The sequence below is a fragment of the Zalophus californianus genome, chromosome 9, assembly GCF_009762305.2.
Source record: "Zalophus californianus isolate mZalCal1 chromosome 9, mZalCal1.pri.v2, whole genome shotgun sequence".
Classification (NCBI taxonomy): Eukaryota; Metazoa; Chordata; class Mammalia; order Carnivora; family Otariidae; genus Zalophus; species Zalophus californianus.
In genome coordinates, this window is record NC_045603.1 from 98,830,354 (window position 1) to 98,852,074 (window position 21,721).

Sequence of the window (21,721 nt, forward strand, 5' to 3'; positions counted from 1 at the left end):
TGCTCCGCCCATTACTGGGGAGAGAGATGATTTATCCCGGAGCTACCAGGGCCAAGACTGCCTGATTTCCACCTCTGCCCTTGGCGGACTGTGGGATGTGGGCGGGTTGCTGTCTTCGTGAATAACCTTTGTTTAGCTTTAAGATGGGCTGCATAAGGAAGCCTGGGAAAGACCACGGCAGGGACCCGGCTTTGCCCATCGCCCTGGTCTGCTTCTGGGTCTCTGTCCTCATCGCTCTGCTGGCCGCCCCTTCTCTGATGAGCCTCCCCCTGTGTTGCCCCGGGGAGCCCTCCTTTTCCCAAATCGGAGAGTTTGCCCTGAGGTTTATGATGCTCATGATCTCATCTTGTCTGTCAGGAGCGGGTGTGTGGCCTATGTGGGAATTTTGACGGCATCCAGAACAATGACTTCACCAGCAGTAGCCTTCAGGTGGAAGAGGACCCGGTGGACTTTGGGAATTCCTGGAAAGTGAACCCGCGGTGTGCCGACACCAGCAAAGTATGTCTGGACTCTCCGTGTGGCCCAGACCCACGAGGCCTGCTTCCTGGAAGGTCCCCACCCATCCCATGGGGGCTGGTGGGGTGGGGTGGGGTGTGGGGTGGTATGAACGGCTGGGGTGGAAGGGCTGGCCAGGAGGGTCTCTTGGATCCTTCTGGGTTGACTGGTTGGGGGTCCATTTGTGTCCTCTTACCCTGCTCCCCAGGTGCCCCTAGACTCGTCTCCTGCCGTCTGCCACAACAACATCATGAAGCAGACGATGGTGGATTCCTTCTGCAGGATCCTCACCAGTGATATTTTCCAGGACTGCAACAGGCTGGTGAGGGCTGGGGGAGGCGGGGGGAATGGAGGCAGAAGAGTGCAGAGGGCTGGCCCTGTGGCTCGGGCACTTGGCGCATGAGCTTCGCACTGCGTCTGCTACCTCGGAGGCTTGGAAATGACCTATATCATCACGTCAGCTCTTTACTCCCTTTCTTGGCTTCAGGCTGGGAAACAGAAAGCATAATGGCCGGTGTAGGAGGAAGGTGATGCCGGCGAATCATTTTTCCTCCCATGCAAAGTGTAGCTCTTCTGGGCACCTGCCAGCGCCTCTCTTTTGGCCTCAATCTTAGGGCTTGCCCCCCAACAAATGATCTTGTCTCCCACACGAAAGCCAGGATTTCATCTTCCTGTTCCTGCTGCGTGCCTGGCCTGAGCACTCTCTGCCCTCACAAAACCCTTGAGCTCCGGCTTCTTGTCTGACAGAAACTGTTCTCTGGCCTAGACTCTAGGGATTTTGAGGCCTCATTTTATGACCTCTTTTGGGGTCTTTATCTCAAAGGGCGACAAGCAGTTCCCCAGAGTTGAACTCGTGTTCTCTCTGTATGTGCAGATGTATGTGGCTGTATGTGTGGGTTCATGTATATAGTTACATATATACATGGACACAGCCATGTGCACACACATGTTGCCCTGTGGCACCACATGTGGGAGCGACTGGCTGAGTTCCTGCACCTCAGCGCTCCTTCTCTACCCATCCTCTGATCTGTAGTCCCTGAGGATGCTCCAGAGAGTACACAGAGTGCCCAGCTAGGTGGAAACCCTGGGCATCTGAGTTGGAGGAATGCCGAGAGCCAGGCGGCCGGGGAAATCAGGATTGTTGGAATGTCTTGGAGACGATGACCCACTTAGTGTCTGGATTCATTCCTATCACCACTGCCTTGGAGAAGGCCAGTGTGGCAGCTGTGTGTGTGGGGGCGGGGGAGGTGGGAAGTGGTTACTGTGGTTGAGTGTGGGTGGGGGTGGGTGGGGCTTGGGGGGCAGAGTCCAGGGGGCCCCAGGCCAGCCCGGCTGTCCAGCGGAACAGCGCCACAGCGCCTCAGCGAGGCAATGTAAGCGGTCCTAATGTGTTTCCTCCTTCGCTTTGCTGGATGAGGCGAGGGAGGAAGGTGACCAGCTTGTACGTCTGTTTGTTTTATGTCGAAACACCCAAACACCCGTGAGGCTGGGAGTGGGTTATGGGGATGGCTGGCTAGCTGAGCAGGTATGTGGGAAGATGGATAGAAGTGAATGTTCTGGAAAATTCCAAGGCATAGTACATTCTGTGGAAGGCCAGCAGCACTCCGGCGTTCAACTTTTCTTATTGGAGTCCAGATGAGAAGCTGGGAATTATGCCTCTGTACCCACTCCCTGTTTGGGTCACTGACCAGCATGTCTCCTTCCCCCCGGGCCCCCATTGCCCTACTCTGACCCCCAGAATGTTCTCGCCCATCGAGAGCCAGAGTTGCTAAGTGCCCAGGCTTGGTCACCACGAGGCTCCCTTGCAGGTGGACCCCGAGCCCTACCTGGACATTTGCATCTATGATTCCTGCTCCTGTGAGTCTCCCGGGGACTGCACCTGCTTCTGTGACACCATTGCTGCCTACGCCCATGTGTGCGCCCGGCACGGCAAGGCGCTGGCCTGGAGGACAGCCACTCTGTGTCGTGAGTCCTCACGTCCCTTGTGGTCACACATAGCCTCCCTCAGACTTTAAAACCTCGAAGTGGGGGTGCAGGAGGACTCCTTTGTGGGAGAGAAGACAGAGCGCCCGTCTGGGGACAGATGGCCGAGGCCTGAAGGGAGTCAGGATGTTGATGTGAGTGAGGAGGGACGGGGGACGGCGAGTGAAGACGTCACTATGTAGAAAACTTCCAGAAGAGGGGGAAGGTGGAGCAGCGATGAAGAGAAGAGGGAAGTCGATAGAGTGATTAAATTCACACTGGCTATTATATTTGCCAGTGTGAATGAGCAACGCATACTTTTCTATAGAGTCTTTCTTCCTCGGGTGTGAGCAGCTGATTGTTTTTATATGGAAAACTGATTCAGAACTATTTGGTTCCTGATTAGGTGCCTTATTTATTTATTTTTTTAAAGATTTTATTTATTGGAGAGAGAGAGAGTGCAAACAGGGGAAGGGGCAGAGGGAGAGAGAGAAGCGACTCCCTGCTGAACAGGGAGCCCGACCCGGGACTCAGTCCCAGGACTCTGAGATCATGATCTGACCTGAAGGCAGACGCCTGACTGAATGAGCCACCCAGGCGCGCCCCCCCCACCCCGGTTAGGTGCTTTGAAACCCCGGCGGCCTCGAATACTGGCGACTGCCATGCTGCTTAGTTTCCTCCCATCACCGTCGCCTCCCCCAGGGCCGTCACCCCCGTGGGTCTCACCACCATCTCTCTGGGGGACTTGGGTGCAGTCCTGGCTTCTCGGGTTGCACAGACCAATCGTGTTCTGTCTACACAGCCCAGAACTGCGAGGAGAGGAATCTCCACGAGAATGGGTATGAGTGTGAGTGGCGCTATAACAGCTGTGCCCCTGCCTGTCCCACCACGTGCCAGCACCCTGAGCCGCTGGCGTGCCCCGTGCAGTGTGTCGAAGGCTGCCATGCACACTGCCCTCCAGGTAAGGCGCCTGCCCCAGGGGCTGGACGGGCCGGTGGGCTGGGCTCTCAGGAAGGGCGCTTCCCCATCGTGCTCCTCCTCGGCCTTGCCTAGCGCTGCCCTGTCCCCGTCCCTACCCCTTTGGCTCTGCTTCGAGGTGGCCTTCCATCCAAGCCAGGCCAGCCAGGCCTTTGTCAGTTTGAGCTCCGGTACAGTGCTCGGGCACCCCTATTCATGGGCTTATCACCGAGAGCACTTTCTGATAGAAGGTTCTGCCAGGATGGGAAAATTCTGCTGAAGTGGAAAAGTTCCTCCTGTGTCTGAGGAATTCAATTTTCAGTTTTGTTTAGTGTCAATTCACATTTACATTTAACTAGTCGCCTGTGGCTACTGGCTCCTCTAGGGGGTAGCGCAGACGTGGAGTCATCAGCTATCTTCGTCGCTGGCGTGAAATGACCCTTGGAGAGAAGATTTCATTTGTCCTGAGGCTTGTGTGCGGTGAGGGAGGGTGAAAGAAGACCCCTGCCCGGTCTGGCAGGGGGATAAATCAAGGCCCAAAGAGGAAAAGTTGCTCCCTAAGTGCTGAGGTGCCCCCTGGGGGAGGCAGACAGAACCAGCTTCTGCGATGTGCCCCATAAGTTAAAACGGAGTCTTCCTTGTGGGAAAGGTGAGAGTTTTGCCTGCTAACGAGGGATGTGTCATGCAGGGAAAATCCTGGACGAGCTTTTGCAGACCTGCATCAACCCTGAAGATTGTCCTGTGTGTGAGGTGGCTGGTCGTCGCTTGGCCCCAGGAAAGAAGATCACCTTGAACCCCGATGACCCCGAGCACTGCCAGATTTGGTAAAACAGACCCCCTGGTGTTTGAAGTGAAGGGTCTCACTCTCTTCTCAGGGTCCTGCTTGGGGCGGGGCGGGGGGGGTGGGAGGTGTGGGGAGGAACTCTGCTGTGTGAACTGAGAAGTTGAGTGTTGGGTTTGTTTTATTTCTAGAATTTGCCTCTCTTTCTTTAAGGACAGACCACATTGCTTCCCCAGAAAACACCTCTTAAGAGGCTGGGGTTTTTAGCCTCTTCTCACTTAAGGAAGGAGGTAGTCTCTTACTGCCTCTGGAGGTCGCATCTAGTCCAAGGACAGGTGCCTTTGGAAGTCAAATTTCTTTTTTACTCAGAGCCCTAACCCCTCAGTGTGACATAGATACCTTGGGGCCACAGCCGAGGTCCCCGGACGGGGACTTTCGTATTTGGGAGGGAAGACACTCATCACTGCACCCTGGGCTCTCACTCAGATTGCCTCTGGGAACTGGCCTTTGTGGAGGTGAGAAGGAGTCCTCAGGGTGGACTCTGAGCTTTCTGAAGCTCTGCTCCCAAGTAGGGAACATGTATTCAGACGCTGATGTGTTTAACACCACATCCTGACACTGATAGAGCCTTATGGGAACTTGAACTTGAGAACTTAAATTTTCTGGGGAAGGGCTGTGGCCACAGCTGCCAGAATCAGATCCTACCGCCGCCATCTGTACAAACAAGGGGGAACACTGCCTAGGGTAAATTTTCTAGCAGACACAGGAAACTAGAAAGTATGTCACTCACGCATTGTTAACCAAGGATTGAAGCAATAAATCGTGTGGGCCACGGGGAAGTAGGAATTAACTTCCCAGTAAGATCCTGCCTGCCTTCCTTCCCCATGTTGAAACAGAGGCTGTAAGGAATAAAGACAGGGATGAATCCAACACGGGCTTGGGGTTCTGAGCCACACAGGCATGAGAGCTTAGGGCCCTCTCCCAACCTCCCCCTGCTGGTCCGTGGGGAGGGGCAGCTACCAGGGTGCATACCTTGGCTTCAGACAGCTGTGGACGGTAATTCCAAAGCAGGCTGGGGACATCACCTGGGAGGCAAGCCACAGGGGACGCTTCTCAGGGCTCAGGGCACTGCTGCCTCTTGGCTTTACTGGAGGTGCTGAAGGCAAGTTGCTTCGAAGGCAGAGTGTCAGAATAGGAGAAAGTCCTGGCCTCTATGGGTCTCTCCCATAGGGCAACTTGATTTCACCTGTGGTCTGGAGTACCTTGCCATTTCTAGGACACTGGTGAGGAGTGACCAGAAGGGACTGGAAACTTGGCCTGGTAGTGCCGGAATTTATGTGAGGGCAAAGGCTCTGCTACAGACTTGGGGTATGTGCTTGGGGCTTGGTGCAGGGCCTAGCCTCTCCCTGGCACATGACAGGTGCTCACCACCCGGTTGTTGGAGGGATGATCGAGCCACTGTCTTTTCCCCTAACATCTTGGACCTTCCTGAATACTATTTCCAACTTTGTTCTGGGATAAAGTTGGGATTTTGAATCTTTGTTCATCTTTCCAAAATGTTTCCATTCCACTTTTTTCTGTTTTTCTTAAGGCCCAGTGTATTAAACATGGTACAAAATTTATTCAGTTTAAATTTTGGTACAATAAATGAGGTAAAGCATTTATCTTCAATAGGACATTCACATGCCTTGGCCAGCATCAACATTTTAGAGCGATACTTGTTTTTGGAGACACTTGGGAGAGAGTTTGGGTTAGAATTAAATATTTATGCTGCTAGAGGTGTAGGTTGAAAAGACATTGACTTTGAAGGGCTGTGTGGACAGCCTAGAAGCAAGAAAGAATCTTCCTCAGGTGCTACGAGGGGTCGGAGCTTTGGCTTCTAGAATAAAGGGAGGCCTTTGCTGCATGTGTAGGGGTGCTATTTGGGGACCTATGTTAAAAAATGATGTGTCACTTGGGTAGAGGAGTGGTCCCTGGGAGCTCAGCTCAGGTAGGCCCGGCAGGTCGTTCTATGGGAAGGCTGGAATGGTTCTAGATAAGGCTAAGAAGTGCCCAGAGGTCCTTCCTGAACCATTTCTGGTTTTCTCTCCCTACTGCAGTCATTGTGAGGGCGTCAACCTCACCTGTGAGGCCTGCAGGGAACCTGGAGGCCTCGTGGTACCCCCCACGGAAGGCCCCGTTGCCTCCACCACCCCGTATGTGGAGGACACCCCGGAGCCACCTCTCCATGACTTCTACTGCAGCAAGCTTCTGGACCTGGTTTTCCTGCTAGATGGCTCCTCCAAGCTGTCTGAGGGCGAGTTTGAAGTGCTGAAAGTCTTTGTGGTGGGCATGATGGAGCGTCTGCACATCTCCCAGAAGCGGATCCGCGTGGCCATGGTGGAGTACCACGATGGCTCCCATGCCTACATCGAGCTCAAGGACCGGAAGCGACCCTCTGAGCTGCGGCGCATCGCCAGCCAGGTGAAGTACGTGGGCAGCGAGGTGGCCTCCACCAGCGAGGTCTTGAAGTACACACTGTTCCAGATCTTTGGCAAGATCGACCGCCCCGAAGCGTCCCGCATCGCCCTGATCCTCATGGCCAGCCAGGAGCCCCCGAGGCTGGCCCGGAATTTGATCCGCTATGTGCAGGGCCTGAAGAAGAAGAAAGTCATTGTGATCCCCGTGGGCATCGGGCCCCACGCCAACCTCAAGCAGATCCGAAACATCGAGAAGCAGGCCCCTGAGAACAAGGCCTTTGTGCTCAGTGGTGTGGACGAGCTGGAGCAGCGAAGAGATGAGATTATCAGCTACCTCTGTGACCTTGCCCCGGAAGCACCTGCCCCTACTCAGCACCCCCCTATGGTTCCGGTCACTGTGGGTCCAGAGCTCTTGGGGGTTCCATCATCGGGACCCAAAAGGAACTCCATGGTTCTGGATGTGGTGTTTGTCCTGGAAGGGTCAGACAAAATTGGTGAGGCCAACTTTAACAAGAGCAGGGAGTTCATGGAGGAGGTGATTCAGCGGATGGACGTGGGCCAGGACAGCATCCACGTCACGGTGCTGCAGTACTCCTACACGGTGGCTGTGGAGTACACCTTCAGCGAGGCCCAGTCCAAGGGGGAGGTCCTGCAGCACGTGCGGGAGATCCGATACCGGGGCGGCAACAGGACCAACACCGGGCTGGCCCTGCAGTACCTGTCTGAACACAGCTTCTCTGTCAGCCAGGGGGATCGGGAGCAGGTCCCTAACCTGGTCTACATGGTCACAGGAAACCCCGCCTCTGATGAGATCAAGCGGATGCCTGGAGACATCCAGGTGGTGCCCATTGGAGTGGGCCCTCACGCCGATGTGCAGGAGCTGCAGAGTATTAGCTGGCCCAATGCCCCCATCCTTATTCAGGACTTTGAGACGCTCCCCCGAGAGGCACCTGATCTGGTGCTGCAGAGGTGCTGCTCTGGAGAGGGGCCGCAGTCTCCCACCCTCGCCCCCACCCCAGGTAGGGGGGCACCTTGCCCGATGTGAGGGCTGCTGAGGGCTGGTGGAGGTGCAGTTCTTGGGTTCAATCTTGCTTCCCTGCTCTGTGCCTTCAGTCAAACCCTGGCCTTTAGAGGGCCCTGTTTCCTCACCTCCCAGCCAGGGAGTTGCATCTGTGATCTTTTGGCAGAGGGAGGATCTTTTCTTATTGAGTGTGCTTGTAAGTTGAAAGGTTACCCGAGGCTATTGTTAAGATGTAAACAATGTCAAGGATATAGAGTGAAAAATACAAGTCTTGCTTTATCACACAACCTCATCACCACCCGATCCCATGCCTTGCTTGGAGGCAACCTGTTAAATGTAGTGGCTCTCAGCTTTGACCACGCTGGATGGTTACAATCACTCTAAGTAGCTGGTGATCTCTGGGGCAAGGCCAGGAAGTTAGGTGACAGGTTTAACCCTCAGATTCTGGAGCCGGACCACCTTAGTTTGAAATTCAACTCTTGCCCCTTACCAGCTGGGTGATTTGGGGCAATTTATTTTTGGTAATAATTTGGGGGTAATTTTGAGCGAGTACCTCTGTGTATATGTCTGCCCATCTGTAGATTGGGGATAACAATAGTGCTTGTAAAATGCTTACTTAGAACAGTACTCAGCACATAGCCAAGTGCTCAAAAACTGGTTGCCACCAGAGCTAGGTGACTGCCTTCTTAACTGATGCTAATGTCTAATCAGGTCCTAGTTCTTGAGCAGAGGAGTGTTCAAGACATTCCTTGGAGTATTCGGGACCATCCCAGAATAACTAACTTCTTTTTTTTCCCTAAGAGCTTTATTGTTTTTTTTAATTGAAGTATAATTTACACACAGTGTCATATTAGTTTCAGGTGTACACCATAGTGATTCAATAATTCTACACATTTCTCAGTGCTCATCACGATAAGTGCGCTCTTAATTCCCCTTACGTATTTCACCCCTCCACCCTACCTCCCCTCTGACAACCACTAGTTAGTTCTCTGTCGTTAAGAGTTTTTTTTTTTTCGTTTGTCTCTTTTTTCTTTGTTTGTTTGTTTTGTTTCTTGAATTCCACATATGAGTAAAATCATATGGTATTTGTATTTCTCTGACTTATTTCACTTAGCTTTAGGTCAGCCCTCTAGTTCTATCCACGCTGTTGCAAATGGCAATACTTCATTCTTCTTCATGGCTGAAAAATAGTACAGTGTGTGTGTGTGTGTGTGTGTGTGTTTACACCACATCTTCTTTTTTTTTTTTTTTTTTAAGATTTTATTTATTTATTTGAGAGAGAGAATGAGAGATAGAGAGCATGAGAGGGAAGAGGGTCAGAGGGAGAAGCAGACTCCCCGCTGAGCAGGGAGCCCGATGCAGGACTCGATCCCGGGACTCCAGGATCAGACCTGAGCCGAAGGCAGTCGCTTAACCAACTGAGCCACCCAGGCGCCCTTACACCACATCTTCTTATCCACTCTCTATGGATGGACACTTGGGCTGCTTCCATGTCTTGGCTACTGTAAATAATGCTGCTGTAAACAGAGGGATGCCTATATCTTTTCGAGGGTGTGGAAAAAAAGGAACACTTGTGCACTGCTGGCAGGAATGCAAATTGGTGGAAAAGAGTATGGAGGTTACTCAAAAAGTTAAAAATAGAATTACCATATGATCCAGTAATTCCACTATTGGGTATTTACCCAAGGAATGAAGGACTAACACCAGAATAACTTTCTTTAAACGTCTCCTGATCCTCACACTTGTTGTAAGTTTTGTGTCTTGGTTTTGGTTTTAACCAGAGCCACAGATTTATTGACATTCTTGTGATATTTCTGCTGAGGAGGACAGTAGTAACATCTTCTTATCAAATCTCAGAATGGCTTTTTGGCCAGAGGTTGTTTCTGCACTGTGATCATGACTCTGCCCAAACATTACCACGAGCGCCAGTCGCATAGAGCTGGACCACCTTACAGCACCTTCACCGGCCCTAACACCTGACGGCACACAAGCTCGGCCCCCAGCCCTTGGCTGCCTCTCCATCTCCTTTAGCCATCCATCTCCCTGTTGTGCCGTTCTGGTATTTTGTTCAATTCTAGAAGAGTTGCAGCCTCCAGTTACTGAGGGAGCCAATGCCTCTCGCTTTCATCTGTAGGCATATAAACTGCCTTGGGTAGACTCGAGTCTTTCCAACACGTCCAGACCTGGGGCGCTCATGGGCCCCTCTCGCTCCTCCCTGGCCTGTGTTCCCACCACGCAGGACCAGTAGAGACACCCTCCCCTTTGTGGTGCAGCGCAGCCAGCAGCATCCTGCTCGCCCTTGGACGTGCTGTGTGTTGCAGGGGGCCTGGCGGCCAGACCCTGTGTGCTCACCTCTGCTCTCTTCGCAGACTGCAGCCAGCCCCTGGACGTGGCCCTCCTTCTGGACGGCTCCTCCAGCTTTCCCAATTCTTACTTTGAGGAGATGAAGAGTTTCGCCAAGGCTTTCATTTCAAGAGCTAATCTAGGTGAGTGGTGCCCTGGAAGAGCCGGTGGGGAAGGAGAGCTTTCTGGGGGGCTCCGCCTGATCCAGGCTGTGATTCCCATGTCGTCTTTCCTGGCAGGGCCCCGGCTCACGCAGGTGTCGGTGCTGCAGTACGGGAGCTCCACCATCACCGCCGTGCCGTGGAACGTGGCCTACGAAAAAGCCCACCTCCTGAGCCACGTGGACCTCATGCAGCGGGAGGGAGGCCTCAGCCACATTGGTAACCTACTGCTGTGGCTGGGAGCTTCGTCTGGTCTTAATTCTTGGCTTCCGGGACTGAGTGACCTTGGCCGGTCCCTTGGCTCATTGGGCTAGTTTCCTTTCTGGGAAAGTGTGCGAGCCTAGCTGCCCTTCTGGATCTCAGTGTGTGTTTCTCTGTCTCTGAATCGTTCCGTTTTGACCACCTAAGGATCTGCCATGAGACAGGATGCCCGGCATTCCTGCTGTCAGGACTGACTCGGTGTGGGCTATTTTCCATTCTCAGGGGATGCTTTGGACTATGCTGTGCGATATGTCACCTCCGAAGTGCATGGTGCCAGACCTGGAGCCTCGAAGGCGGTGGTCATCCTCGTCACGGATGTCTCTGCAGATTCAGTGGATGCTGCAGCCGATGCTGCCACATCCAACCGTAAGTGTCCAGTATGATCCCGAGACTCTCCTAAACCACTAGAGCACTGAACGTGGGCTGGGGCGGGGGGATACTTTCGGGTGGCCTGGATGGTTGTGAGTGCTGCAGAGCTACCTGTGGCCTGGTTTCAAACAGCAGGAAGTCAACCAATCCCCATGTTACTTAGAAACCAAACAGTAATAAATATGTGTTTGTCCTTCATTGGTCTGCATGCTTCTGGCTGTCACCTGTAATTTCTCCAGATTTTTCCTTTGTGTCCAGGGCTGGGTCAGACCTTCACACCTTTCCTTTTTGAGGTGGTGTCCTTGCTCTGTCCCTACTCTCACCATGTCTGAGGCCAGAGTGACTCATGGGGCCGTGGGAACCATCAGACCTCTTCCAGTACCAGCCTAACAGGTGTGGGTGGGGTGCTGGTTGGACAAGAGAAAGGGTGCCGCTTTAGGAAAGGGACAGGTGTGGGCATGACCCAGCTTTGGTGCCCCATGTGAACTTGTGCTGTGAATAGCGATGGAATGTGAGCCAGGGCAGGTGGCATGGTGCCCAGGGAGCGCTGGGTGAGTGGAACGATGTTAAATCCTCAAGTGGCCACCTGGAGACTTGTTCATCCTTCAAAACCCTGCTCTGGAGTTATCTTTGCTCTGATGTCTTCCTAAGACAGCTATCCACTCCCTTTTCTGTACCACATCTGAACAACTCAACATGTGCAAGTGACATTGTATTTGTTTGTTACATACCTGCTTCTTGCAGAACTTGGGGGTCTTTGAGGGCAAGGGCAACAGCTTGCTTATTTTCCTGTCATCTGTGCATGATGCACAAAATAGGGGGCCATCTAATGTTTGTTGAATGAATGAAGGGGACATGTTTATAAAATTGATTATTTTAGGGAAAAGGACCCTAAAAGGGAAAGGATATACATTTGGATGATACAATGAGTTAACAAGAACAGAAAAGTTGCTGGTAGAAAATCAGCTCTAACCTTAAACAAACTGCAAATACCTAGAACTTTCCAGAGAACTGAACTGGGGAATTTCAGGGTGGAGACACTTCTTCTCTCATGAATCCCAAGAAAGAGTTTCATCTGGAAGGAAAGCAGTTGCAGTCTGGGGGAAACAGACGTGCTCTAGGGCAAGTCATTGAACTGTTCAAAGCTTCAGTTTCTCATCTGTTAATGGGCACATATATACTCTGGGCTCAGGCCTGTGACATTTTCTCTTCTCTTCTTACACTCACCCCCTGGGTGGTCTCATTTAGTGTCATGGGTTTAAATCCATTCATACACTGCTGACCTCAATATTCCCGTCTCTTGCCTGGATCTCTCACCTTGACTCCACCTCGATGTTCTAAAGAGAAACTCAACATAAACCAAATTCACATCTGAATCTCCTTCCACAGTCTTTCCCATCTTAGACAGTGGCATTCCATCCTTCCCGCTGCTCAGGCCCAGGACTTCAGCATCCGTGATTCCTCTTTCTCTCTCAGACCCTGTCCAGTCCATCCACAAACTACAGCTCTGCCTTCAGAAGATATTGAGTAGCCCACCACACCACACCATACCGCACCCACCACTGTCACCCTTGTCTCCCACCTGGACTATTGTAAGAGCTTTCTGATGGAACCTCAGCCACAACCCTTGTCCCCTGTAGTTCATAATAAACATGACAGCTGTAGCGACCCTTTAAAAATTGGTCAGCCCAGGGGCACTTGGGTGGCTTAGTCCGTTAAGGGCCCAACTTTTGATTTTGGCTCAGGTCATGATCTCAGAGTCTTGGGATTGAGCCCCATGTTGGGCTCCATGCTCAGTGCAGAGTCTGCTTGAGGATTCTCTCTCTCCCTCTCCTTCTGCCCCTCCCCCCTCTAAAATAAACGAATCTTTAAAAAAAATTGGTTAGCCCACGTCACTCCTTAGCTCCATAGTCTTGGCTGGCTTCTCGTTTCATTCAGAGAACATGTTATGTCCTTACATGGCCTATGAAGCTTTGCATGGTCTGTGCTCCACCCCCTCTTATCTGCTCTCTTCCCACCGCCCTGGAGCACGCACTCATACTTCTGCTCGAGCCCTTGTGCTCGCTCTTCTCTCTGCTTGGGATATCCTCATGGTTCCTTCAATCCTTACTTCAGGTCTCTGCTCGGATGTCATCTCTTCACCAAATGCTTTTCCAGCCACCTTGCGTGAAACAGCAACCCCCGCTCCTACCTCTGGGCACTCCCATCCTCATATCACATTTTGTTTTTTTCCTAAGCACTCATACACATCTGAAATACTGGATATTTACTTATTTTTGTGTCCGGTGTCTGTCTCTTCCCAGGGCGAGGTCCAGAAAGACAGGGACTTCATCTGCTTGGCTCACTGTGTCCCCATTGCTTAGAATCGTACCCGGCACAGAGTGGTGTCATTAACGTTGGTTGACTGACTGAATGTCTCGCTCCCAGGATCGGTTTATGTGACCCGTCTGGAAAATACGAGGCTCTGTACAGATGCTGGGTACAGCTGCAGCTCTGTCCATTTGGGGCCCAGCTTACCAAAGCAGGTTGACACAGACCCTTTCTTGTTCCTCTGCTAACCCCAGGAGTGACAGTGTTCCCCATTGGAATTGGGGATCGGTATGATGAGGCCCAGCTGAGGAGGTTGGCAGGCCCAAATGCCGGCTCCAACGTGCTGAGGCTCCAGCGAATCGAAGATCTCTCCACCATGGCCACCCTAGGAAATTCCTTCTTCCACAAGCTGTGCTCTGGTGAGTCTCCTCATGTTTTTTTTACTCCTTCAAAATACAAAACACAAAAACAAAACTCATTCTAGACACCTGAGGTTGGCCTGAGGTTGGCCAGGCCTTGATGAAGACAGTTACATAGACCGGGACCTTTAAGTTTCTGCTCATGGGAAGTTCATACTAAAACACCCAAAGGGCTACCAGAAAGTTCTCTGTGTATAGCCCTCCTTCCATCCTAACTGCCCATCAAGACTTTAGCAGAGACAGCCCGTGCTTACTTGTGCAGAGTGATCTTGGACAAAGAAGTGGAAGACAGAAGCAGGGAACCCCAGCGTCCCGCAGACCATGGTCTTCTTCCCCACGCCCTATATTTACTCTCAGCATGAGTATACAGGGCCTTAGAAAAACAGCAACATAGAATCTAATACCAAAGTATCATAGTTTAAATGGACTTAGAATTTTTTTTTACTATATATGATTTTTTTTACTTGTTTTTATTTATATTCCTTAAGGAACTAGCTATGAGTCAATACCTACTACAGAGTTATTGCCCTTTCCTGCTGGAAGATAGCTCTCCTGGCAGGACTCTTAAAGATCTCTTTCACATTTTGGGGATCTTGCCTCATTTCCTCCCCCTTCCCCTCACTAGGCACTGGTCTACCTGTGAAATGGGAAAAGGAGATACTGACCATGCACTATAGGGATTTCTGTGCTCTGACTGTTGTTGTCGCCACAATTACTAAGAACCGCAAAGCATGCCGGAAAAAAACCACAGGATGGCCACCTCTTAGCTCGGTGGACCTGCATCCTCATGGTTGAACCCTCTCAGATCCTTTGCAGAGTGAAGTCCACTTCACAGACAAGCCTGGGTGTCCAAGCAGACATCTTGAATGGCTTGGAACTTCTGCATAATGGGTGGGACCTCAGACCTTATTTGTGTCTGTTTCAGGGTTCGTGAGAGTTTGTGTGGATGAGGATGGGAACGAGAAGAGGGTGAGTTCCTTTCAGCTGACTTTGAAAAAAAGATCAGCATGAGTATTTGGGGTGCTTTTCCCCCCTTGTTCCTCTTTCTGTCTTGGTCTGGTTCTCGCTCTTACCATTATATCCTGCTTGTGTGTGTGTGTGTGTGTGTGTGTGTGTGTGTGTGTGTAGGTTTTTACCTATAAATCTTGTGTTCTGCCTTCTTGCTGCTTGGGCCCATGTGCAAGTCCTAGTCTGTGTGTATCCTTAGAGGGGGTCAGTTGCCCAGTTGATGGGCTTAGGGCAGGACTGACTCAACCTATGCCTGCCTGAATCTGCTTTTTTCTTATGCAGCCTGGGGATGTCTGGACCTTGCCAGACCAGTGCCACACAGTGACTTGCCTGCCAGATGGCCAGACCTTGCTGAAGAGTCATCGGGTCAACTGTGACCGAGGGCCGAGGCCCTCCTGCCCCAATGGCCAGCCCCCTCTCAGGGTGGAGGAGACCTGTGGCTGCCGCTGGACCTGCCCCTGTGAGTCCATTGGTTTACCAGCCTGGACAGTGTTATAGGGGCAGTACTTTTAGCATGACTGTGCAGAGAGGTAGACCAGAAGGCCCTTTCCCTCCTCACTATACGCAGAGTGCTCCCTCACCCATGTTTCCTCCCCTTTGTGTCCTTTAGACGTGTTTTCATTCAGTCCCAGGGATCACTGTTCTCCTCCTGTGTCTTTGGAAAGCACTTCCCCAGATAAGGCATAACAAGAAGGAAGAATTGATTTTCTGAGGTCAGAGCTCAGCTTGGCTGTTGGCAAGTCAGCCTTTAGGAGTCTATGCTGGAGAAGTGTAGCAGTGAGAGTGATGCCCCCACCCTACCTTGACAATTTATTTAGTGGGATAAATGATCTCCCTGGACTGGATAACCAGTCCAGCTACCAGACCTCATCATTTCTGTTTATTCATAAAGAGTTCTATGGTTCCTTTACCTTAAAAAACAAACTCTCAACTTGGTAATTCGGTGCACATCCCTGTGTAAGGATCAAAACCTTAAACTTGAGTTAGAGTTAAAACAGCTCCTTAATCCCAATTTGGGCTGCCTGCCCCCCGGACAGGGGTGTGTCCCGCTTGTGGGACACAGACCCCTCTCTGGAAGGGGCCTCTTGAAAGTTCTGTTCATAAGGCTCAGGTGTCCCATTTGTCCTTAGTGGGGCACCTGGGGGTGTGAGACTCACAACACAATAGGAGTTTTGTGCAAACAAATTTCTTCTTAAATTCAGTCCCTCAATACTCCTCTGGACTCCTTTTATACCCTTGATTTTTTTTACCCTTTATATTCTCTCTTTTTTTAAAAAATATTTTATTTATTTGATAGAGAGAGACACAGCAAGAGAGGGAACACAAGCAGGGGGAGTGGGAGAGGGAGAAGCAGGCTTCTGGCTGAGGGAGCCTGATGCAGAGCTTGATCCCAGGACCCTGGGATCATGACCTGAGCCAAAGGCAGATGCTTAACGACTGAGCCACCCAGGCGCCCCTCTTTATATTCTCTTTTATCAGAAGTGGTAAAACTTGATTTAGGCTCTTTTTGTTAAGGATTAAAAAAATTTAAATTAAAACCATTTAAAACTTCTTATTTTGAATAATTTCAGATTTTCAAAAAAAGTTGCACAAATGGTACAAAGAATTCCTGTATATCTTTACCCAGATTGTATATCTTTACCCAGATCTTACATAATCACAGTGTAATGATCACAATCAGGAATTAACATCCGTAAAATACATCCATAAAAATCTTAGTTTTTGTCAGTTGTCCCACTAATGTCCTTTGTTCAGATGCAGGATTCAACCCAGAATCACACACGGCATTAAGTTATCATGTCTCTGTAGTCTCCTTAAATCTGCAACAGATCCTTAGTATTTATTGATATTTATGACCTTGACCTTTTTTTGAAAAGTTCTGGCTAGTAATTTTGTAGAATGTCCCTCAATTTGAGTTAGAGTCAGATTATACATGTTGTCAAGAATAACCCAGAAGACATACTGTGTCTTTTTGGGTTTTTCAAGAGGAGGCACATGTTATCAATTTGCCTCATTACAGGTGATGGTAAGTTTGATCACTTGGTTTAGGTGGTATTTACCAGGATTTTTCCACTGTAAAGTTACTGTTTTCTTCCTTGCAGTTAATAATGATCGTGTACAGAAATATTCTGGAACTATGGAAATATACTTTTACCCACTGAGTTTACCATGCATGGGTGATCCTTACCTGACACAATTTTTATCGTAGTGTTTGCCAAACAGTGATTTTTGATTTCCATCATTCCCTCCACATTTACTAGTTGGAATTCTACTGAAAGGAAGAACTTTTCCTTCTCTGTCATTTATTAATTCAATTAATTATTTGTATCAATATGGACTCATCAGTTCTCATTTTATTCTAGGGGGTAGAATCAATTACTAGCATTATTTATTTTCTTGGTCAGCTGGTCCTGGATTTGGCTGCTGGGAGTCCTTTCAATTTGACTCGCGTACTTTTGACATCCCCAGCTCACTCTCTCACACAGTGAGGAGCCTGGCTCCCATTATCCACAATATGTTCCTATGTTGGCTTAATCCCAGAATACACATAAAGTATTTTCAGAATTTGCTAACCAATGCCTGGATGGAAAGCCAATCTACTAACTAGAGTACGATATTTGTATACAATTCTTTGTATCTTTTGTCTTTGAGTACATAGTACATTCCCCCAAAGTTATCCCCTCCGAACGTGTAATTATGTTATTCATTACCATGAGTTTAATTTGTTTCTGTTTGTATTCCGTTTTGGGTTTCCCTCATCCCCATCCTTGCTGATTTTATTCATTTGTTTGTTTTCGGTATGTGAATTACTAATCTGGCTCCAAATGTGAGAATGTACAGAAAGGTTCACTCGGATGTCACTCCACTGTCCCCTTTCCTCTGTCCTTTCTGCTCATTTCCACCTACGTTCATGCAGGCAACCGACCTCATTCATTCCAGGTTTATCCTTCTTCACAAATGAGCTTTGCCTTTTTTGCTTAAAAACATAGCCCAGAAATCCTCTCTATCAGTTCAAAGACAGCAGCAGGGACACAAGAGGATCACAGAAGTGAACTAATTTATCCCAGATCACAGCACAAGCAAGGGGTGGGAGCCAAATTCAATCTTGAGTTTCTCTGGCTCTGAAGTACCCACTTCACTGTAACAGTTTAATGCCCTCGTGGGCAGAGCCACTTCTGCTACCTGGCCGCAGGTGAGCTAACACCATTTCTTTGCCTGTGACTTGCTACATCCTCATAGCAGTTGGGGCTGATCTCCTTAAGGCTTGACACGCTCCACAGCTGGGCCACTTGCAGCATGGGTGTCGGCAGGCCAAAGGCGTTCAGTACTGCCCCTTGGAAGGGACCATCTACTCCAGGACTCAGGAGATTTTGAGTGGAAGAGCTCCTAGCAGGCTGCTCAGCTCTGACAGCTGGTGCATCCAGCCCCCTCCTTTGTTAGTGGCCATGCTGCTTGATCTACAGGCCCCTCGTGCAGATGAAGGTTGCCTAGACCTGGTGTGAGTGAGGTACATGAGTGCATTTTCATTGACCCACCGAGTCTGCCTCTCAGTTCTTGGGCTTTTATTTACCCACCACCATAGCTATGGTCATGGTTGCTCCGGAAAGCTCATCTCCAGCTTCATTTTGGTCCAAGAATAACTTTCAATTCATGCATGGTGGTGGTGCCTTCCATGGGGGGATTTTTACAGAATCATCTTATGCAGATGCAAGATGACTAGTATTCCCAAGTGGTGTTTTAATAGGAACCTTGAGAATTTGCTGATCATGTGAATGAATGAGTGGCAAATGAGGGAGGGAGTGCTAAGACCCAATCATTTGTTTTGGCTCCAGAAATATTCCTCTTGTGTGATCTCTTAAAGGATCAAGTCAACATGGCCTCTTGTACCATTAGAAACTTGGCAGCTGAGAAGACACATGTGTCTTTAGGTGAACTTTCTTTACAATGAGCTCATAAGCTCATGATACGCTTAGCTCCTCATGATTTCAACAAGTCCTAACAACCCTGAGACTTAACTTTGTTTCCTGGGCCAAGGCATCCCTGTAGAGGAGATCATTCACTTCGCACGCTAAAGTTTTTTGGAAATATAGCTCTATAATTTTCCATGTTTTTTTTTATGTGATACTTGTCCTTCTAACCCTTCTCTAGAAAAATATTTACTGGCCAAGTGTTACTTACCTAAGCTACTCTATCCCTCAGAACTTGTTCCCTAATCCGTAAAAAGCAGGAAGTTAGACTGCATGACCTCAAAGGGCCCATTCAGCTCTCAGTTCTATTAACTGTGTGCAGCTTGGTAACACCTGCCTCTTTGCACTTATGGGAGTTTGGAGAATGTCACATCCGTCCTTTGCTCTCCCCGTCCAGGTGTGTGCATGGGCAGCTCTACCCGGCACATCGTGACTTTTGATGGGCAGAATTTCAACCTGACTGGCAGCTGTTCGTATGTCCTATTTCAAAACAAGGAGCAGGACCTGGAGGTGATTCTCCATAATGGTGCCTGCAGCCCTGGGGTGAGGCAGGCCTGCATGAAATCCATCGAGGTGAAGCATGACGGCCTCTCAGTTGAGCTCCACAGTGATATGCAGGTGAGGGGTGTTTTCTCTGGGTCCCGTGCAAGGCAGCAACAGAACCTCGAAGACGCCTCCGCTGCTGGTTGGTTTTAGCTGGTGTGTCTGTTAGGGACTCCGCCTTCTGCCTCACCAGCAGAGCACCACCTTTTTAGGAGGGGTGTAAAGGATTCTAATAATCTGTTCTGTCAAGCTCTGCAAAGCTCCTTTACCTTAGAAGAGCTACTGCCAAATACCAGAGTTTGTGGATGACACTGGAGTTGAGACTGTCGGTAACTTCGGGAAGAAGTTAAGAGTGAAATTCTAGGATTCCTTATTGTGTGACTACTGATGAATCACTATCTTCTTTGGACAGCTGACAGTGAATGGGAGACTGGTCCCTGTCCCATACATGGGTGGGGACATGGAAGTCAATGTCTATGGCACCATCATGTATGAGATCAGACTCAACCATCTTGGCCACATCTTCACGTTCACTCCACGAAACAATGAATTCCAGCTGCAGCTCAGCCCCAAGACCTTTGCTTCAAAGACATATGGTCTCTGTGGTGAGAACTTTCTCCTTTGCTCTGGTCTCAGGATTCTTGGCTGCTTGTATTTCTGGGTCCAGGTGATTGTAAGGTTCAGATGCTGGTGGGCATGGAGAATGGCCAGGTCTCCAACATCAGTATGTCGGCACCCGGGGCTACCAATCTTGCCTTTCCCCATCTGTCTAGGGATCTGTGACGAGAACGGAGCCAATGACTTTGTGCTGAGGGATGGCACGGTCACCACAGACTGGAGAGCGCTCGTCCAGGAATGGACCGTGCAGCAGCCCGGGAAGACGTGCCAACCGCTCTCCTGGGAGCAGTGTCCCATCTCCAGCAACTCCCACTGCCAGGTCCTCCTCTCAGAATTGTTTGCTGAGTGCCACAAGGTCCTCACTCCAACCACTTTTTATGCCATGTGCCAGCAAGACAGTTGCCACCAGGAGCAGGTGTGTGAGGTGATTGCCTTGTATGCCCACCTCTGTCGGACCAAGGGGGTCTGTGTTGACTGGAGGAGGACCAGTTTCTGTGGTGAGTCTCCAAAGGCATCCTGTAAAGTTGTGAAGACCAACTAGTTGTGGTCTTGCTCAACCTTCTCTGGGCCTCATATTCTTTTTCTGGGTGATAAAGATCAAAATCCCTGCTTTTCCCATTACCTAGGATCTTATTTAGGATCAAATAAGATGATAGATGTTTCAGTAATTTGGGTGTAGAATGCTGTGTAAATGGAAGCGTTTCTATAGTTCAGACAAATGTGACTTTAATGTTTTGGACACATATAGGCATCAGCAAAGTACAGAATGACCAGTCACATTTCTGATTTGAAATTACCCCAAGTTTAGCAGAGGCTCACAGAGTAAGCCATGCCTGAGCAGGATGTTGAAGTGTGAGTGGAATTTTGCCACTGAAATACCAAGAAGCATCTTAATTAGAAAGACCATGGATTGCTAGTGGAGGTGCCTCCCCAGGGTCAGCTCTCCTACTTGGACTTGGCATTTATTCATCATTTAGCATGCAGGGCATACCATAATGAATCAGATGTGATTCCTGCCTCAGGGGGCACTGGAATGAAAAGAACACTGAACTTCAGCCCCCTACCCTCCAATTACTGAATATAATCCCTGACTTTCTCTGGAGGGAAATCAATATATGCAAGCATCTTGGAGTCTCAGAGTTTATTATCATAGAACTGTTGCAGCTCTAGCCTGTGGCTGGAGGACTTGGGCACCCTAATCCCAGCTCAGGAGGTGATCAGCTGTTCTCTATCTGGACCTTGCTTTCTGCATCTCGGAATGAGATGGTTGGACAAGCAACCCTTAGATTCCATCCAGCTCTGTTGTTCTGAGTCCATTAGATGGTAGTGCCTCGTTTCAACCTGCCTGCAGTTCAAGGGGCAAATGATAGTTCCTGAGTTAGCCATAGCCCTTCTCTACTTACTAGTTTCCTTGTCTACCCCCGGCTATTCACTCTGTACTTACGGGAAAATGCTTGGTGCTCTATATCCTTAGACACTCCTGCCACCTGCCTTGGCATCGTGAGAAGGGGTTGAGCAGGGCCAGAGTGGGACAAGTGAATCATGTACCTTTTCTCCAAGCAACTCTTCATAGCTGTGGATTCCTTATTTAATTTAAGAGGATTTTTTAAAGGATTCAATATACCTGTATTCAAAAGAAACGCCCATAAAACTTCCTAAGGGTACACAGGCTCACATCATCCATTAGGATTAAATTTTGCTCAAGTAACAGAGAAGTAAAATTCTCTCTCACACAGTTGATCAGAGGGAGGTAGCTCCAGCTGTTTCTGGGTTTCAGACTGGATTCTAGTTTTTTGCTCTGCCCTCACTTGGGTGTGCTTTTTTCTCATGGCTTAAGATGGACCTCTAGCTGTCACATCCGGGTTCCAGATGGCAGTGGGAGTGAAGGGAAAAGGCACAAAGGACACACACAGCTGTCCTTTAAAAAAGATTCCTGGGTCAAAATGGTGGAAAAAAACCAAAAACCAAAAAACAAGATTCCTGGAAACCGCTATTGGAGTCTACATTTGCACTTACAGTTCACTGGGCAGAACTGTAGTCACGTGA

The 21,721-nt window shown here is 49.6% G+C and overlaps 1 protein-coding gene across 2 annotated transcripts in view; it reads left to right on the plus strand.

The window, feature by feature from the left end:
- Window positions 1–21,721, plus strand: part of VWF (von Willebrand factor) — a 145,158-nt gene that overhangs the window by 84,559 nt on the left and 38,878 nt on the right. For both annotated transcript variants that reach the window (XM_027595203.2, XM_027595204.2), the window contains 15 exons: window positions 358–498; window positions 704–817; window positions 2,304–2,460; window positions 3,260–3,418; window positions 4,103–4,238; window positions 6,295–7,673; window positions 10,045–10,161; window positions 10,258–10,398; window positions 10,663–10,806; window positions 13,374–13,538; window positions 14,464–14,507; window positions 14,829–15,006; window positions 18,912–19,132; window positions 19,470–19,662; window positions 19,831–20,172. In XM_027595203.2, the coding sequence (XP_027451004.2) occupies window positions 358–498; window positions 704–817; window positions 2,304–2,460; window positions 3,260–3,418; window positions 4,103–4,238; window positions 6,295–7,673; window positions 10,045–10,161; window positions 10,258–10,398; window positions 10,663–10,806; window positions 13,374–13,538; window positions 14,464–14,507; window positions 14,829–15,006; window positions 18,912–19,132; window positions 19,470–19,662; window positions 19,831–20,172 (3,631 nt within the window). The remainder of the gene's footprint in view (window positions 1–357; window positions 499–703; window positions 818–2,303; window positions 2,461–3,259; window positions 3,419–4,102; window positions 4,239–6,294; window positions 7,674–10,044; window positions 10,162–10,257; window positions 10,399–10,662; window positions 10,807–13,373; window positions 13,539–14,463; window positions 14,508–14,828; window positions 15,007–18,911; window positions 19,133–19,469; window positions 19,663–19,830; window positions 20,173–21,721) is intronic.